Here is a 13299-nt window from a genome sequence, read left to right as displayed (position 1 = left end):
TAGAAAGTCAACCATCAATGCCCATTCTTCGACACAGACTCCAGGTTTCTGATGCAAGTGATGTACAGTATAATCAATGGAAGCATAGAGACAGTGGCTGCTATTAGAACCCTTTGTACTAAAATGGCAGTGTTATAAAATACAATCTGTTCATTATATAAATAACAAACAATAACTAAAAACACCAAAAAAGAGGGTGTTAGGCGTCTTGAAGAATATTAAGGTGGAAAGTCCCCAGGGCCAGATGGGATCTACCCCAGAGTACTGAGGGAGGCAAGGGAGGAGATTGCTGAGGCCTTGACAGAAATCTTTCTTTCCTCACTGGCTACGGGTAAGGTCCCAGAGGACTGGAGAATGGCCAATGTTGTTCCATTGTTTAAGAAGGGTAGCAGGGATAATCCAGGAAATTACAGGCCGGTGAGCCTTACGTCAGTGGTAGGGAAATTATTGGAGAAGATTCTTTGTGACAGGATTTACTACCATTTGGAAGCAAATGGGCGTATTAGTGAGAGGCAGCATGGTTTTGTGAAGGGGAGGTCGTGTCTCACCAACTTGATCAAGTTTTTCTAGGAAGTGGCAAAGATGATCGACGATGGAAGGGCAGTGGATGTTATATACATGGATTTCAGTAGGGCCTTTGACAAGGTCCCTCATGGCAGACTGGTACAGAAGGTAAAGTCGCAAGGGATCAGAGGTGAGCTGGCAAGATGGATACAGAATTGGCTTGGTCATAGAAGACAGAGGGTAGCAGTGGAAGGGTGCTTTTCTGAATGGAGAGCTGTGACTAGTGGAGTTCCGCAGAGATCAGTGCTGGGACCTTTGCTGTTTGTAGTATACATAAATGATTTGGAGGAAAATGTAACTGGGCTAATTAGTAAGTTTGCAGACGACACTAAGTTTGGAGGAGTTGCAGATAGTGAAGAGGATTGTCAAAGGATACAACGGGACATAGATCGGTTGGAGGCTTGGGCGGAGAAATGGCAGATGGAGTTTAATCCGGACCAATGCATAGGTAATGCATTTTGGAAGGTCTAATACAGGCAGGAATTATACAGTAAATGGCAGAACCCTTAAGTGCATTGAGGGATCTGGGTGAACAGGTCCACAGGTCACTGAAAGTGGCAACACAGGTGGTTAAGGTAGTCAGGAAGGCATATGGCATGCTTGCCTTCATTGGCAGGGGTATTGAGTATAAAAGCTGGGAAGTCATGCTGCAGCTGCATAGAACCTTGGTTAGGCCACACTTGGAATATTGCTTGCAATTCTGGTCGCCACATTACCAGAAGGATATGGAGGCATTGGAGAGGGTGTAGAGGAGGTTTACCAGGGTGCCGCCTGGTCTGGAGGTTATTAGCTATGAGGAGAGGTTGGAGAAACTCGGATTGTTCTCACTAGAGCGACGGAGATTGAGGGGCGACTTGATCGAAGTTTACAAAATTATGAGTGGCATGGACAGAGTAGATAGTCAGAAGCTTTTTCCCAGGGTGGAAGAGTCAATTACTAGGGGACATAGATTTAAGTTGAGAGGAGAAAACTAAAGAGGAGATGTGTGGGGCAAGTTTTTTACGCAGAGGGTAGTGTCTGGAATTCGCTGCCAGAGGAGGTGGTGGAAGCAGGTACGATTGTGGTGTTTAAGAGGCAGCTTGACAAATACATGAATAGGATGGGAATAGAGGGATACGGACCCCGGAAGTGCAAAATGTTTTAGTTGATGGGCAATATGATCTGTGCAGGCTTGGAGGGCCGAAGGGCCTGTTCCTGAGCTGTACTTTTCTTTGTTCTTTGGCACCTCAGCACAGCCACACAGCACACATTCATTACCTGCAATGAGGCCTCACTCACACCTTCCACACCACTGAACGGCTCTGATCAAAATCACAAATGTGTTGACTGTGACCATGGTAAACCACCCTCCTCATCTTTCTTTACTTCTCTACAGCCTTAGATACGAGTGACACAATTCTCCTGCAATATCTTTCTGCTATCCAGCTGAATTGGAATGACATTGTTTTAATTCACTCTTGCTTATTTAGTTCTAGTCAGAGGATCTCCTGCAATGGCTTCTATTCCTGCCCCTGCTCCATCACCTCTATTGTCCCATAACGATCTGTGCTTGGCCCCCTCCTATTTCTCATCTTTATTCTGTCCCTTGACAGCATCATTGCAGGGTTCCACGTTTATGCTGACAAACACCCAGCTCTACCTCACTACCACCTCTTGACTCTTTCAATGTCTGCATTGTCTGACTGTTTGTCTGACATCCAAAGTTCTTTCTAACTTCTACTTGTGGGCATAGCCAACTTGTTGAACTGCATGGTACCTTTAAGATTAACATTTAACATGCATGCATGCATTTAAAGGGAAAGGTGCTTAATCATAACCTGCTTGTTGAACAGCACATTCCAAATCACTGTGCAGCTTTTGAGCTTAGAGGAATGCATCACTGTCATTCGGTTCTGAATGAGCTGAAATTTTCTCCAACTAAACAATGGGCAGGCTGAAGCCTTCATCATTTCCCCCTCTGTCATGAACTCCATTCCCTAGCTATCGATTTGATTCCTGTCCCCAGCCACTGTCTAACGCTGAACTGGATTGTTTTCAACCTGGACCATGAGCCTATCTACTGACCCCATATCCTCTCCATCACCGAGAACAAATATTTCCACCTCCATAATGCCACTCCATTCCGCTCCTGCCTTAGCTCATCTGCTATTGATATCTTCATCAATGCATTTGTTACCTCTCGACTCGACTATTCTAGTGCTCCCCTAGTTAGAATCAAATCTCTCTCTAAACCTGAGCTCATCCAAAACTCTGCCGTTCATATCTTAAATCACATTGACTTCAGTTCACCCATTTATCCTGCTGCTTGCTGACTGACACTGGCTGCCAGTCCCAGGAACTCCTCGGTTTTAAAGTTCTCATCTCGTTTTCAAATCCCTCGTCACTGTACTTCCTACAACCCTCCAGGATCTGCGCTCCCCTGCATCCAGTCTCTAGCCTATTTGTGACTTCCACTGCCCACCATGGGTGGCTAGGCCTTCCCTCCATAAACCTCTCTTCCTTCAAAACATTCCTTAAAACCTACCTCCAAGGCCAAGCTTTTGGTCATCAGTCCTGACATCCTTTTCTCTGACCTGGTGTCGATTTTAATCTGACGATCACACCAGTCAAGACGCCTTTCCACCCGCTAAAGGCACTATACAAATGCAGCTTGTTGTTCCCTGTTGTCCCAACGCAGCCAAAGTTAAGCGGGGGAGCCAATGGGAGAGGGCCTTCCGCCTCATCTCCTGTGATTGGCGTCCCGCTGGACCAATAAGAACACCAGAATGGATTAGGAGGCGGGTCTTCTGCCGGGCGCTGACGTCACGACTGACCCCCATTCGGAAGTGTTTCCGGGGTTTTGGCGGGAAGTTTGGGGATGGAGGGCGAGTGGGACTGGGAGGAGGAGGAAGATGGTCACTTTCAGGATCTGTTTGCTGATGAACTGGAGGCCTTGGCCCAAATACATAAACCAACTCATGGTAATGTAACCCGGAATGGCCCATTGAATATCCCGCTCCGAACCGCTTTCACTGTCCCGGACCTTTCCCACCCCTGCGGCCGGTCAGGACCCGCTCCCCCAAGCCCATGGTCCCGGTTAGAAGCAAATCATGGTCTTTTTTAATTCCTTGGTGCAATGTGGGTGTCGCTAGACCAACATTTATTCACCATCCCTAATTGCCCTTGAGGTGGTGGTGGTGGTGGTGGTGGTGAGCTGCCTTCTTGAACCGCTGCAGTCCATGCTGTGTAGGTACACCCACAGTGCTGTATAGGGAGGGAGCTCCAGGATTTTGACCCAGCGACAGTGTCCTTCTAGATGGTAGCGATCATGGGTTTGGAAGGTGTTGTCGAAGGAGCCTTGGAGAGTTGCTGCAGTGCAACTTGTAGATGGTACACACTGCTGCCACTGCGTCGGTGGTGGAGGGAGTGAATGTTTAAGGTGATGAATTGGGTGCTAGTCAAGCCGGCTGCTTGTCGAGCTTCTTGAGTGTTGTTGGAGCTGCACTCAACCAAGCAAGTAGGAAATATTTCATCATACTCCTGAATTGTGCCATGTAGATTTTGGGCAGCTTTTGGGAGTCAGGAAGAGAGTTGCTCACTGCAGAATTCCCAGCCTTTCTCCTGCTCTTGTAGCTACAGCATTTACATGATTGGTCCAGTTAAATGCTCGAACAGTTGTAATGCCAGAATGTTGATGGTGTGGGATTCAGCAATGATAATGCCATTGAATGTCATGAGGAGATGGTTAGATTCTTTCTTGTTGGGAGATGGTCATTGCCTGGCACTTGTGTGGTATGTATATTATTTCCATTTGTCAGGGCAGCATGAATGTTATCCAAATCTTGCTGCATGCAGGCAAGGACTGCTTTATTATCTGAGGATCGGCAAATGGTATTGAACGCTAACTATGTGAACATTCCCACTTTTGACTTAGTTGGGCTGAGGAACTCCTGCTGTAATGTCCTAGGACCTGCTCTCTGTCCCCTTTCAAACTCCAGCTTGTTGCTGTTATCCCAGTGTGAAGCTCTACTTGTGTTTGAGCACTATATAAAGATCTGCCTATTCAGGCTGTCTGCCATTCTAAAGTTCAACTACTTTTGAAATTGTTTCAATGTATGGTTGCTAAATTTGCTGATGACACAAAGCAAGAGATAGGAAAGTAAGTTGTGAAGTGGAATAAGGAGTCTGCAAAGAGATATAGATAGGCTAAGTGAGTGGGCAAAAATTTGGCAAATGGAGTATAATGTTGGAAATTGTGAACTTGTCCACTTTGGCAAGAATAGAAGAGCAGCATATTTTTTAAATGGAAATAGATTGCAGAAATCTGGTACAGAGGGATCTGGATGTCCTGGTACGTGAATCATAAAATGTTTGTATGCAAGTGGTGAGGAAGCAAGTGGAATGTTGGCATTTATTGCAAGTGAAACGGAATATAAATGTAGGGAGGTTTTACCACAGTTGTACCACATCTAGAGTACTGTGTACAGTTTTGGTCTCCTTATTTAAGAAAAGATATTAATGCATTGGAAGCAGTTCCGAGAAGGGTCACTTGACAGATCTGGGATTGGGGTGGGGGTGCATGTTATCTTATGAGCAAAGGTTGGGCAGGCTGGGTCTATACCCATTGGAGTTTAGAAGATTGAGGGGTGATCTCATTGAAACATAAAAAGATCCTGAGGGAACTTGACAAGGTAGATGCTGAAAGGATATTTTCTCTTATGGAAGCGACTAGAACTAGGGGATACAGTTTAAAAATAAGGGGCCTTCCATTTAAGACGGAGATAAGGAGAATTTTTTTCTCTGAGGGTCGTAAATCTTTGGAACTCTCTTCCTGGAGAGCGGTGGAGGCAGGGTCATTGACTATTTTTAAGGCAGAGGTAGACATCTTTTGACTCCCTTGTTAGTCAAGAATCTACCAGTAGGTGGAATGTGGAGTTGAGGCCACAATCAGATCAGCCATGATCTAATTGAACAGCAGAGCAGGCTCGAGGGGCCGAATGCTTACTCCTCCTGGTTGATATGTTCATATATATTCATATGTTTCACTTTAATAGGTATTTTAAGAGTATTTAAAAGTAGCGATGGTCTTAAATTGTTTCTGCTACATCCATGCATTTTTGACTTGTTGCCCTTGAGCAAGACTCGACCCTGCTCTTCCATTCAATAAGATGATGGCACTACTCTTGTCCATGTGGCTCGGTCCACACCAAGAGTCCACTACTGTAGCTTCGGTTGGGAAGGCAGCTCCCCAGTCTGCCGGAACAGGAATCAAACCCATGCTTTTGGCACATTGGCCATCTTGCCAACTGGCCAAAAATCTGTCTAACTAAGTCTTGAATGTATTCAATGGCCCAGCATCCACTACTATCTGGTTAGAACATTCCAAGGATGAATAACACTCTGAGAGAAGAAATTCTTCCTCATTCTTCAGGTTCAATCTGCTCAACTTTTCCTTATAAGACAAGCCCTTCATCCAAGTGAACCTTCTCAAACTGCTTCCAATGCAAGTATATTCCTCCAAAACTGTAAAGAGTACCCTGTGTGTAGTCTCACCAATGCCTTATAGCAAGACTTCCCTACTTTTAGTCCACCTCTCCTGCCAGCCATGGGCTTTTGAAGGGGCGGTGGGTGAGTGGTTGGTGTGGCATTAAAATTGAGACCATCTTGTCTCTGTTCCTCTTGGCAGAGTTGTTGATTGGTCCTTGTGTGCCAGATAGAAATGGACTAGAATGAGAGCAAGAAATATTAGGAATTATTTATGTTTCAGTTCTGATGAAGATTTTGCACCTGAACCATTAACTCATTTTTACTGATGCTGACTGACCTGCTATGTATTTCCGGAATTTCTGTTCCTTTTTTTCACATTTGCAGATTTCTCCTGGTTCTTACATTGCCCTAAGTTTTATTTTTGCTCTAACCTCTTCCTTTCTTTTTGTCAACATTTTTAGGGAAAAGTCCCAGATCTTGCTATAATAAATTTTGGTACGTTATCCATTTATAGGTTGTAGGTGCATCAGTGCTGAAGCTGGAATAGATAGTCCAGTATGTTTGATACTGTAGGCCACTGAGCGCACAAAGTGATCATTTCAACTGGCTTTCAACAGATCCCAATATAGTATGGAGCCTGTGGGGGAATTGTTCATCTAATCTATTTAAATGTCTGAGAACATTTTTGTATTTTGTGTACCCATGTGGAGACTAGATGAACAATGTAATAGGAAAGGCTACCACCCTATGAATATGATGACAGCAATGCCTTTACAGACGTGCGTCCCAGTTGCTGACAGCGGACATAGCCAGCTAAAAGCAAAATACTACGGATGCTGGAAATCTGAAACAAAAACAGAAAATGCTGGAAAATTCATCAGGCCTAATAGCATCTGTGGAGAGAAAAAACAGAGTTAATGTTTCGAGTCCATATGACTCTTCTTCATTAGCTAGATATTGTCTTAAGTAACTGATCAAGGCAGGAAACACGTGGAAGGAGAGTGCAGCCTGCAAAGGAAGAACTGTGCAGCCATGTTGAAGTCCCGATTTCTAATTAATATAAAAAATTCCCCCATCCCTGTGTCCATTGTGCAACTTTCTGCTCAAAACGTTCAGTGGAAATTTTTGTGCAGTTTTATTGCTGCAAGGTCCTTGCACTTGTTCTTATCCCACTGGGAGGTCTTACCCCAAATAGGAGATTGTTGGCTAGTGGCAGTTAGTATTTCTAGCATTTTGTCAAGGAAAGATCAGCTTAAAATTATTTGGTTCATATGATTAAGTGAGTCTCTGAACTATACTGATGAGGAGGAACACAGGCTCAATCCCTTATTTGTGCTGAGTTACCTTATTTCAACCATGGTGACGCTTGACTTGGCCTGCGTTAGGGATGGGGTGAAATGTTCAAGGATATCTGTTCCTAAATCTATATCCTGGAACTCCTGCTAGAAGTGTGCATGTTGTTAGATGAGGCCAAGGATTAGGTTTGGCTCTGATGGTCCCTCTGGTTATATAAACTGCCAACACTAGGCCAAACCGAGACATGATTAATGGCTGGATAAAAGCAAAGTACTGAGGATGCTGGAAATCTGAAATAAAAACAGGAAATGCTGGAAAAACTCAGCAGGCCTGACAGCATCTGTGGAGAGAGAAACAGAGTGATTGAAGGCCATTCGTGTGAAGTGCTAGCGGGTGATCAACATACCTGACCTACATTGGGTAACCTAGGTCAAAACTCCAGCAAATCGATGAGTTCTTGCAAAGTTATTCAAACCCCAGGCATGCAGCTAATTAAACACAGATCGCAATGTGCAGTAGGTGCAGGAACTTGTGAATCCCAAAACAGCCACTCCATCTTTCAGAAATTCCTGAGCCAGCAGGTCAGATTTTTCCTCATTTTAAAATGTAGTGTGCATGCTGAGGAAAATTGTGCATTCTGAATTTTTAACCGGACAGATCAGGAGGATTATGCTAGCTGCCCTCCTTTTAAAGGCCCATACAAGAAATGGCACCCGGAACAACCCACGAGTTTTCTAATACTTTTATTATGAGTTGTCCAAACAGCTGTCACAAAACAATTTATAATAGTGTGGGACTCTTAACCAGGCGGTCTCACTGCTTTCTAAGGTCCTCACCCTGTACTTGGTATCAACGACACAAAACAAACTATGGATACAATTTCCGCTTAATGTGGAAAGCCTTTATTAACCCACGAAGCAATAGTATATACTTGCAACACCAGATGCTCAGTAAGACCTCTGTGCAGGAGCTCGTCCGCAGATGGTCAGTCTGCTGAATGAATTCCTCCACGTGATGACTTTTTTTTGGAAAGATATACTTTATTCATAAAATATCTGAAAGAACATTTCAAAATGGCCATCACAAGAAGTGCAATCGTGTTCAAGTTTTCCACAAAGATCATGAGGTGCTTCAATACAATAAATGAACATTACAGACAGTGCAATGGTATCTAAGTTATCTACATAGATCATATTGCACTCTGAGGTGCTTCAGTATAATTGTGATGTATGTAGTATTCACTGCATATGTTCGATGTGAGTCATACAGCCCGAGGGGTCTATACAATTCCCAGCCCCTCGGTGCACTGTGGCTGAAAGGTCTTAGACAGCGACCTTTCCCCATTGCGCCTTTGTGGTGGCTGCCCCAAGCTTCAGTGCATCCCTCAGCACATAGTGCTGGACCTTGGAATGTGCCAGTCTGCAACACTCAGTCGGGGACAACTCTTTGCACTGGAAGATCAACAAGTTCCAGGCAGACCAAAGAACGTCTTTCACCGAGTTGATGATCCTCCAGCTGCAGTTGATGTTTGTCTCGGTGTGTGTCCCTGGGAACAGTGTAGAGCACAGAGTCTTATGTCACAGAACTGCTCGGGATGAACCTCGACAAAAATTGCTGCATCTCTCTCCAGACTTTCTTTGCAAAGGCACATTCCACAAGGAGGTGAACAACGGTCTCTTCCCCACCACAGCCACTTCGAGAGCAACGTGTGGAGGGGGTACTTACAGTGACTGACCAAATCTCACTCCCTGTTTGCAGCCCCGATGTCCTTGGGAGCTGTGACTATACCCTTTCTGATCCTGGGCTCTCGGCATATAAGGTAATGTCTTAAATCGAGTCATCTGAGTGGATTATCAACCCCACTCTGGCCATGCAAAGACCACCTGCTTATGGTCATTTCCTGCTCTCAGCAAGGGGTGCTTCCAGGTACCTTCCAGCAATGGATGTGATTTCTGTATCTAGGTAAGGCAGGAGGAAAGCCATTCACATGTACTTGAGATCACTATCTAGGTCAGTTTCTGTAATCAGGGTGTCTGATGGTTAAACACCACCCCTTGGGATGTTCTGACACATGGGTCTGTGTATCCTTGTGCAGTCTTTATTTTTTAAAAAGTTCCATATAAGCTTTAGAGTTGATGTCTTTGATCAAAAATCTTCTCCCTTCGTCCTATGTCCTCCGCACTCCATGCTCCTACCACCCGGTTTGGAGCTCAGGATGTTGGTGCACCTCACAACTGGTTACATTTTGACACAATTATAAAGATAATACATATTAAAAGGAAACAAAGGGAGGCCTTAACAGCATCGCAGAAATACACAAAATATCAAAATGCCTTACATTGTGATGTGCTTTGTTTTGTACTTTTGTTTGTGAAAAAAGAGCTTAAGAGATCATGTTTATTCTGCTACTTAGAACATTAGCTGATTTTTAAAAATAACTTAATTGACATGGAGCACAGGGGAATTGCCTTATAAATGTAAATCTTAGGAAAGTCCATATGGTTGTTGTCCACGGGTGGGCGATGTGAGGGCAGCCAGACTGAGCATGCTTTCTAATTCCCTTATTACCCTATCTTATAGAGAAAGTATCTGACTTCCTCTCTATGTTTCACCTAATGTCCTTGTGTATGTTTCCATGTTGGTAGTTGCTGGCATTTATTCTCCTCTCTGACCCCTCCTTACTGTGTCATGGCATCTCAAAATTTAATTCTGTGTGGTCTGCCAGCACCAAAGCTTTTGACACGGGCTAAACTGCACCCTCCTATCACTCCGACACACAGAAACATTTCAGCAGCCCCTCATTCCTCCACAATACATTGATGATCCACCAGCACTAATTTATTAGATGCATAGACCCCTCCAAATCTTCAAATAGCCCCAGATGTCTTCACTGTACCCCCCTCAGCCTCTCCAACCAGCAATATTTTGATGCCTTAGATTAGCATCAACCTTTTACCACTCTTAACGCTTTGTGTCACCGAGTTTTTCTGTCTTTTCCCGACAGATGACAAGTTCTCCAGTGCATTTAAGCAGTCCAAGTTTCGACACGACAAGCCCACTTTTGAAGAAGCCCTTGCAGCAGGGGACAACTTCACCAGGAATGGCCCAAGTGTCAAGGCCCAGGCTCAGGAACCCACAAAGCAGCAGGACATCGTGGGGAGCGGTGTTGCTAGGAAACGAAATGTTGATGCCCTCCGTTCACCTGAGGAAGAGGAATTCCCTGACCATCTGCTGCACCAGGATCAAGAGCAAGAAATTAGTACGTAAGTTTGCTACATGAAGCAGGGGACAGTAGCATGCTCCCAATTCCCTCTACAGTCACTGTTTTTTGCTATGATTTATGGTGATAAACAATATTTAATTACAGCCTTGAGTGCAAGATCAGAATTGGATCAGACTGGTCAGAATTAATCAGTAGATGCTGAAAAGAAACGGTAGACTTAACAAAATTTGTGCTGCCAGCATAGAACTCCATGCTTCTGGAGTGCAATCCAGTAATTTGTGGGAAGAGATCAGTAGAATTTTCTGTTATTGAAAATCCAGGAAGTGCACTGACCTTTGCCTAAACTCCTGGCACTCCATGCTGTGCTCAGCGGCGATACATTTCTATGATCAACCCTGAATAAATTATCTTTTCACATTATTTGGATTGGGGGTGAGAAAGGAATGAAATTTCTTGACAAGTGGTAGAATATACCTTTTCCAAAATCAATGGCCTATTGTGGGTGTGTCCAGTCAATGGAGGGGGTGGGGTGGGGGAACGGAGTAATCAGCCGAGGTTCTAGTTCACGATCACTATCCACCGGCTTAGACTGGAAGTTGTGTGCATGTCGGGTGAGGAGTCAGATCAGGCTTCACAGTGATCTGTCTCTCACAACCATGTAGCCTAGATTCTCATGTCTAGGTCTAGGTTTACAAAGGAAGAATGGCCACTCTTGGTTGGATGGCCTTTCTCCAGTGAACCGTCACCTCCACATGAATAACCTTTAGGCATGTAAGTCAGATATTAAAAGGCAGATGAAAAGTGCCACATTAACATCACAAGGTGGATTTGAATGAGGAAGGCCACTAGGCCTCATCCTTCCAGAATACCAACCTGCCCATGTTTCCAATTCAGCATATTGCTATCTCTTAAATGAGTCCAGTACTATGGCCTTACCTACCTTTCCCTGTGTAGCACCAGCTTTTTATACCCACTGTTCTTTAGTAATAAGGTTTTAGCATTAAGAAGACTTTAATACATATAGGTGTCCAGGGAGCAGAAGGAATATTTATGTATTTAAATACAGGTTAAAATAATGTGCTGGAACTTGATTAACTTTTAATGGAAAGAGGAAAAGAAGAACTTGCAGTTGTGTAGTGTATTTTATGATCTCAGGATGTCTCAAAATGCTTTACAGTCAGTGAAATGCTTTTTTGAAGTCTGGTCACAGTTGTACTATAGGAAACAGAACCAGCAACCATGTCTTAAGACTGAGACAAGCTTCAAACCTCAGTGTTATGCACACAAGTAGTGCCCCCAACCTCGTGCAACATTATTTATGGATCATTAATATGTCAAATTGGGTTCCTCAGTGACTTCTTTAATCTCAGCAACTCCCAGACACAAGAGGCCCAGGCTAGGTGCCATGAAGAAACTGGATTTTATATCACAGCTCAGCTCAGAGGAGCCTCCTCCACCAGACGATGACATTACGCCACCCTCATCACCTGAAGACCTCTCCCAGAGCCAATACCCCAGGTAGGCCATGAATGAACAATCTGTTGTCCTCCTTGTTTCCCTCTTGCCTTGAAATTGGAACTACCGCATTCCATATTTTCCGGTCTTTGCAGTTAGATTGCATCAGTTTCTGGTGTTAATCCAGACAAATTCATCACACCAACTAGCTATATTCTCGTCATCTATTATCACCCCTTCCAGAGAGTGACAAACTCAAAAACATTCACTGTGACTCCTCAATAACATGCTCTCTTGTAAATCTATATTCAGCCTCATCACGTCTCTGTTCCCTGTGCTAGTTTAGAGACCTCGTTAATCTTTCCTCTTAGTCACTAATTTCCAGCATAGGACAGTCACTAATTTCCAGCATAGGACAGTAATTTTACAGAGAAAATTGCAACACTCGCTGGGGGCTTGTGTTTAGTTTGGTATTGTTGTCATAAGTGTTTTGTACAATATAGGAATATAGTACCTAGATCTATTTTTAAAAATTCATTCTCAGGATGTGGCAGGCCGCTGGTGAGGCCAGCATTTGTTGCCCTTGAGAAGATGGTTCCAGAGATAGGAGTTCAAACCCCAGTAAAGTAGTTGAGGCTTTTAAATTCAATTAGTTAAATAAAAAGTCTGGAATTAAAAAGCTAGTATCACTAATGATGACCTTGAAACCACCAGAAGGTCAAAAAAACCCATCTGATTCTTTTTTGCCCCTTTGGGAAGGAAATCTGCCATCCATACCTGGTCTGGCCTATATGTGACTTCTGACCCACAGCAATGTGGTTGACTCTTAACTGTGGCCTGTGAAATGGCCTAGCAAGCCCCTCAGTTGTATCAAGCAGCTACGTACCACTCAGCGTCAAACATGGGGGGGTCGTGCGGCCCAGTGTCAAACATGGTTGGGGGGGGGGGGGCACGCGGCCCAGTGTCAAACATGGGGGGGGGGGGGGGGCGCGCAGCCCAGCGTCAAACATGACTAATGTGCGCCCAACCCAGTCAACCCTATAAAATCCTTCTCATAGCATCTGGGGGCTTGTACCAAAATTGGAAGAGCTGTCCACAGAAACCTGACATACTGATACACTCAGAATTATGTAGGAGTTCCCCTTTTCCCTCAGAGACCCTCTCCACACCGAAGTTAATGACACCAGATTCACATGTGTATGACTTGAAGAGAATGACCAGCGAGACAGGTTCCTTCTGATAATTCACAATTGCTTTATTGAATCACCCATAAGCCCACCGTACAAAACCCCAAA

At 44.3% G+C, this 13299-nt stretch overlaps 2 protein-coding genes across 4 annotated transcripts in view; one reads left to right on the top strand and one right to left on the bottom strand.

Annotated features, from left to right (window-relative positions):
* rpusd1 (RNA pseudouridine synthase domain containing 1) overlaps positions 1 to 3266 on the bottom strand; it is a 39328-nt gene extending 36062 nt beyond the window's left edge. For both annotated transcript variants that reach the window (XM_078558651.1, XM_078558650.1), the window contains exon 1: positions 3089 to 3266. The gene's annotated coding sequence lies outside the window, so the exon portion shown is untranslated. The remainder of the gene's footprint in view (positions 1 to 3088) is intronic.
* A 125-nt stretch (positions 3267 to 3391) lies between these two features.
* The window catches only part of chtf18 (CTF18, chromosome transmission fidelity factor 18 homolog (S. cerevisiae)), a 101165-nt gene continuing 91257 nt past the window's right edge, over positions 3392 to 13299 (top strand). Inside the window, exons 1-3 of one of the 2 annotated variants that reach the window (XM_078558647.1) lie at positions 3392 to 3524; positions 10331 to 10585; positions 11920 to 12067. In XM_078558647.1, the coding sequence (XP_078414773.1) occupies positions 3422 to 3524; positions 10331 to 10585; positions 11920 to 12067 (506 nt within the window). In that variant the 5' untranslated portion in view covers positions 3392 to 3421. Of the gene's footprint in view, positions 3525 to 10330; positions 10586 to 11901; positions 12068 to 13299 lie in introns of both variants that reach the window. The other variant, XM_078558646.1, reaches the window with a different exon arrangement.

The sequence above is a fragment of the Cetorhinus maximus genome, chromosome 15, assembly GCF_964194155.1.
Source record: "Cetorhinus maximus chromosome 15, sCetMax3.hap1.1, whole genome shotgun sequence".
In the NCBI taxonomy this organism is placed as follows: domain Eukaryota; kingdom Metazoa; phylum Chordata; class Chondrichthyes; order Lamniformes; family Cetorhinidae; genus Cetorhinus; species Cetorhinus maximus.
Note: the sequence above shows the minus strand (reverse complement) of the source record. Positions and strands in the feature narration are given on the sequence as shown.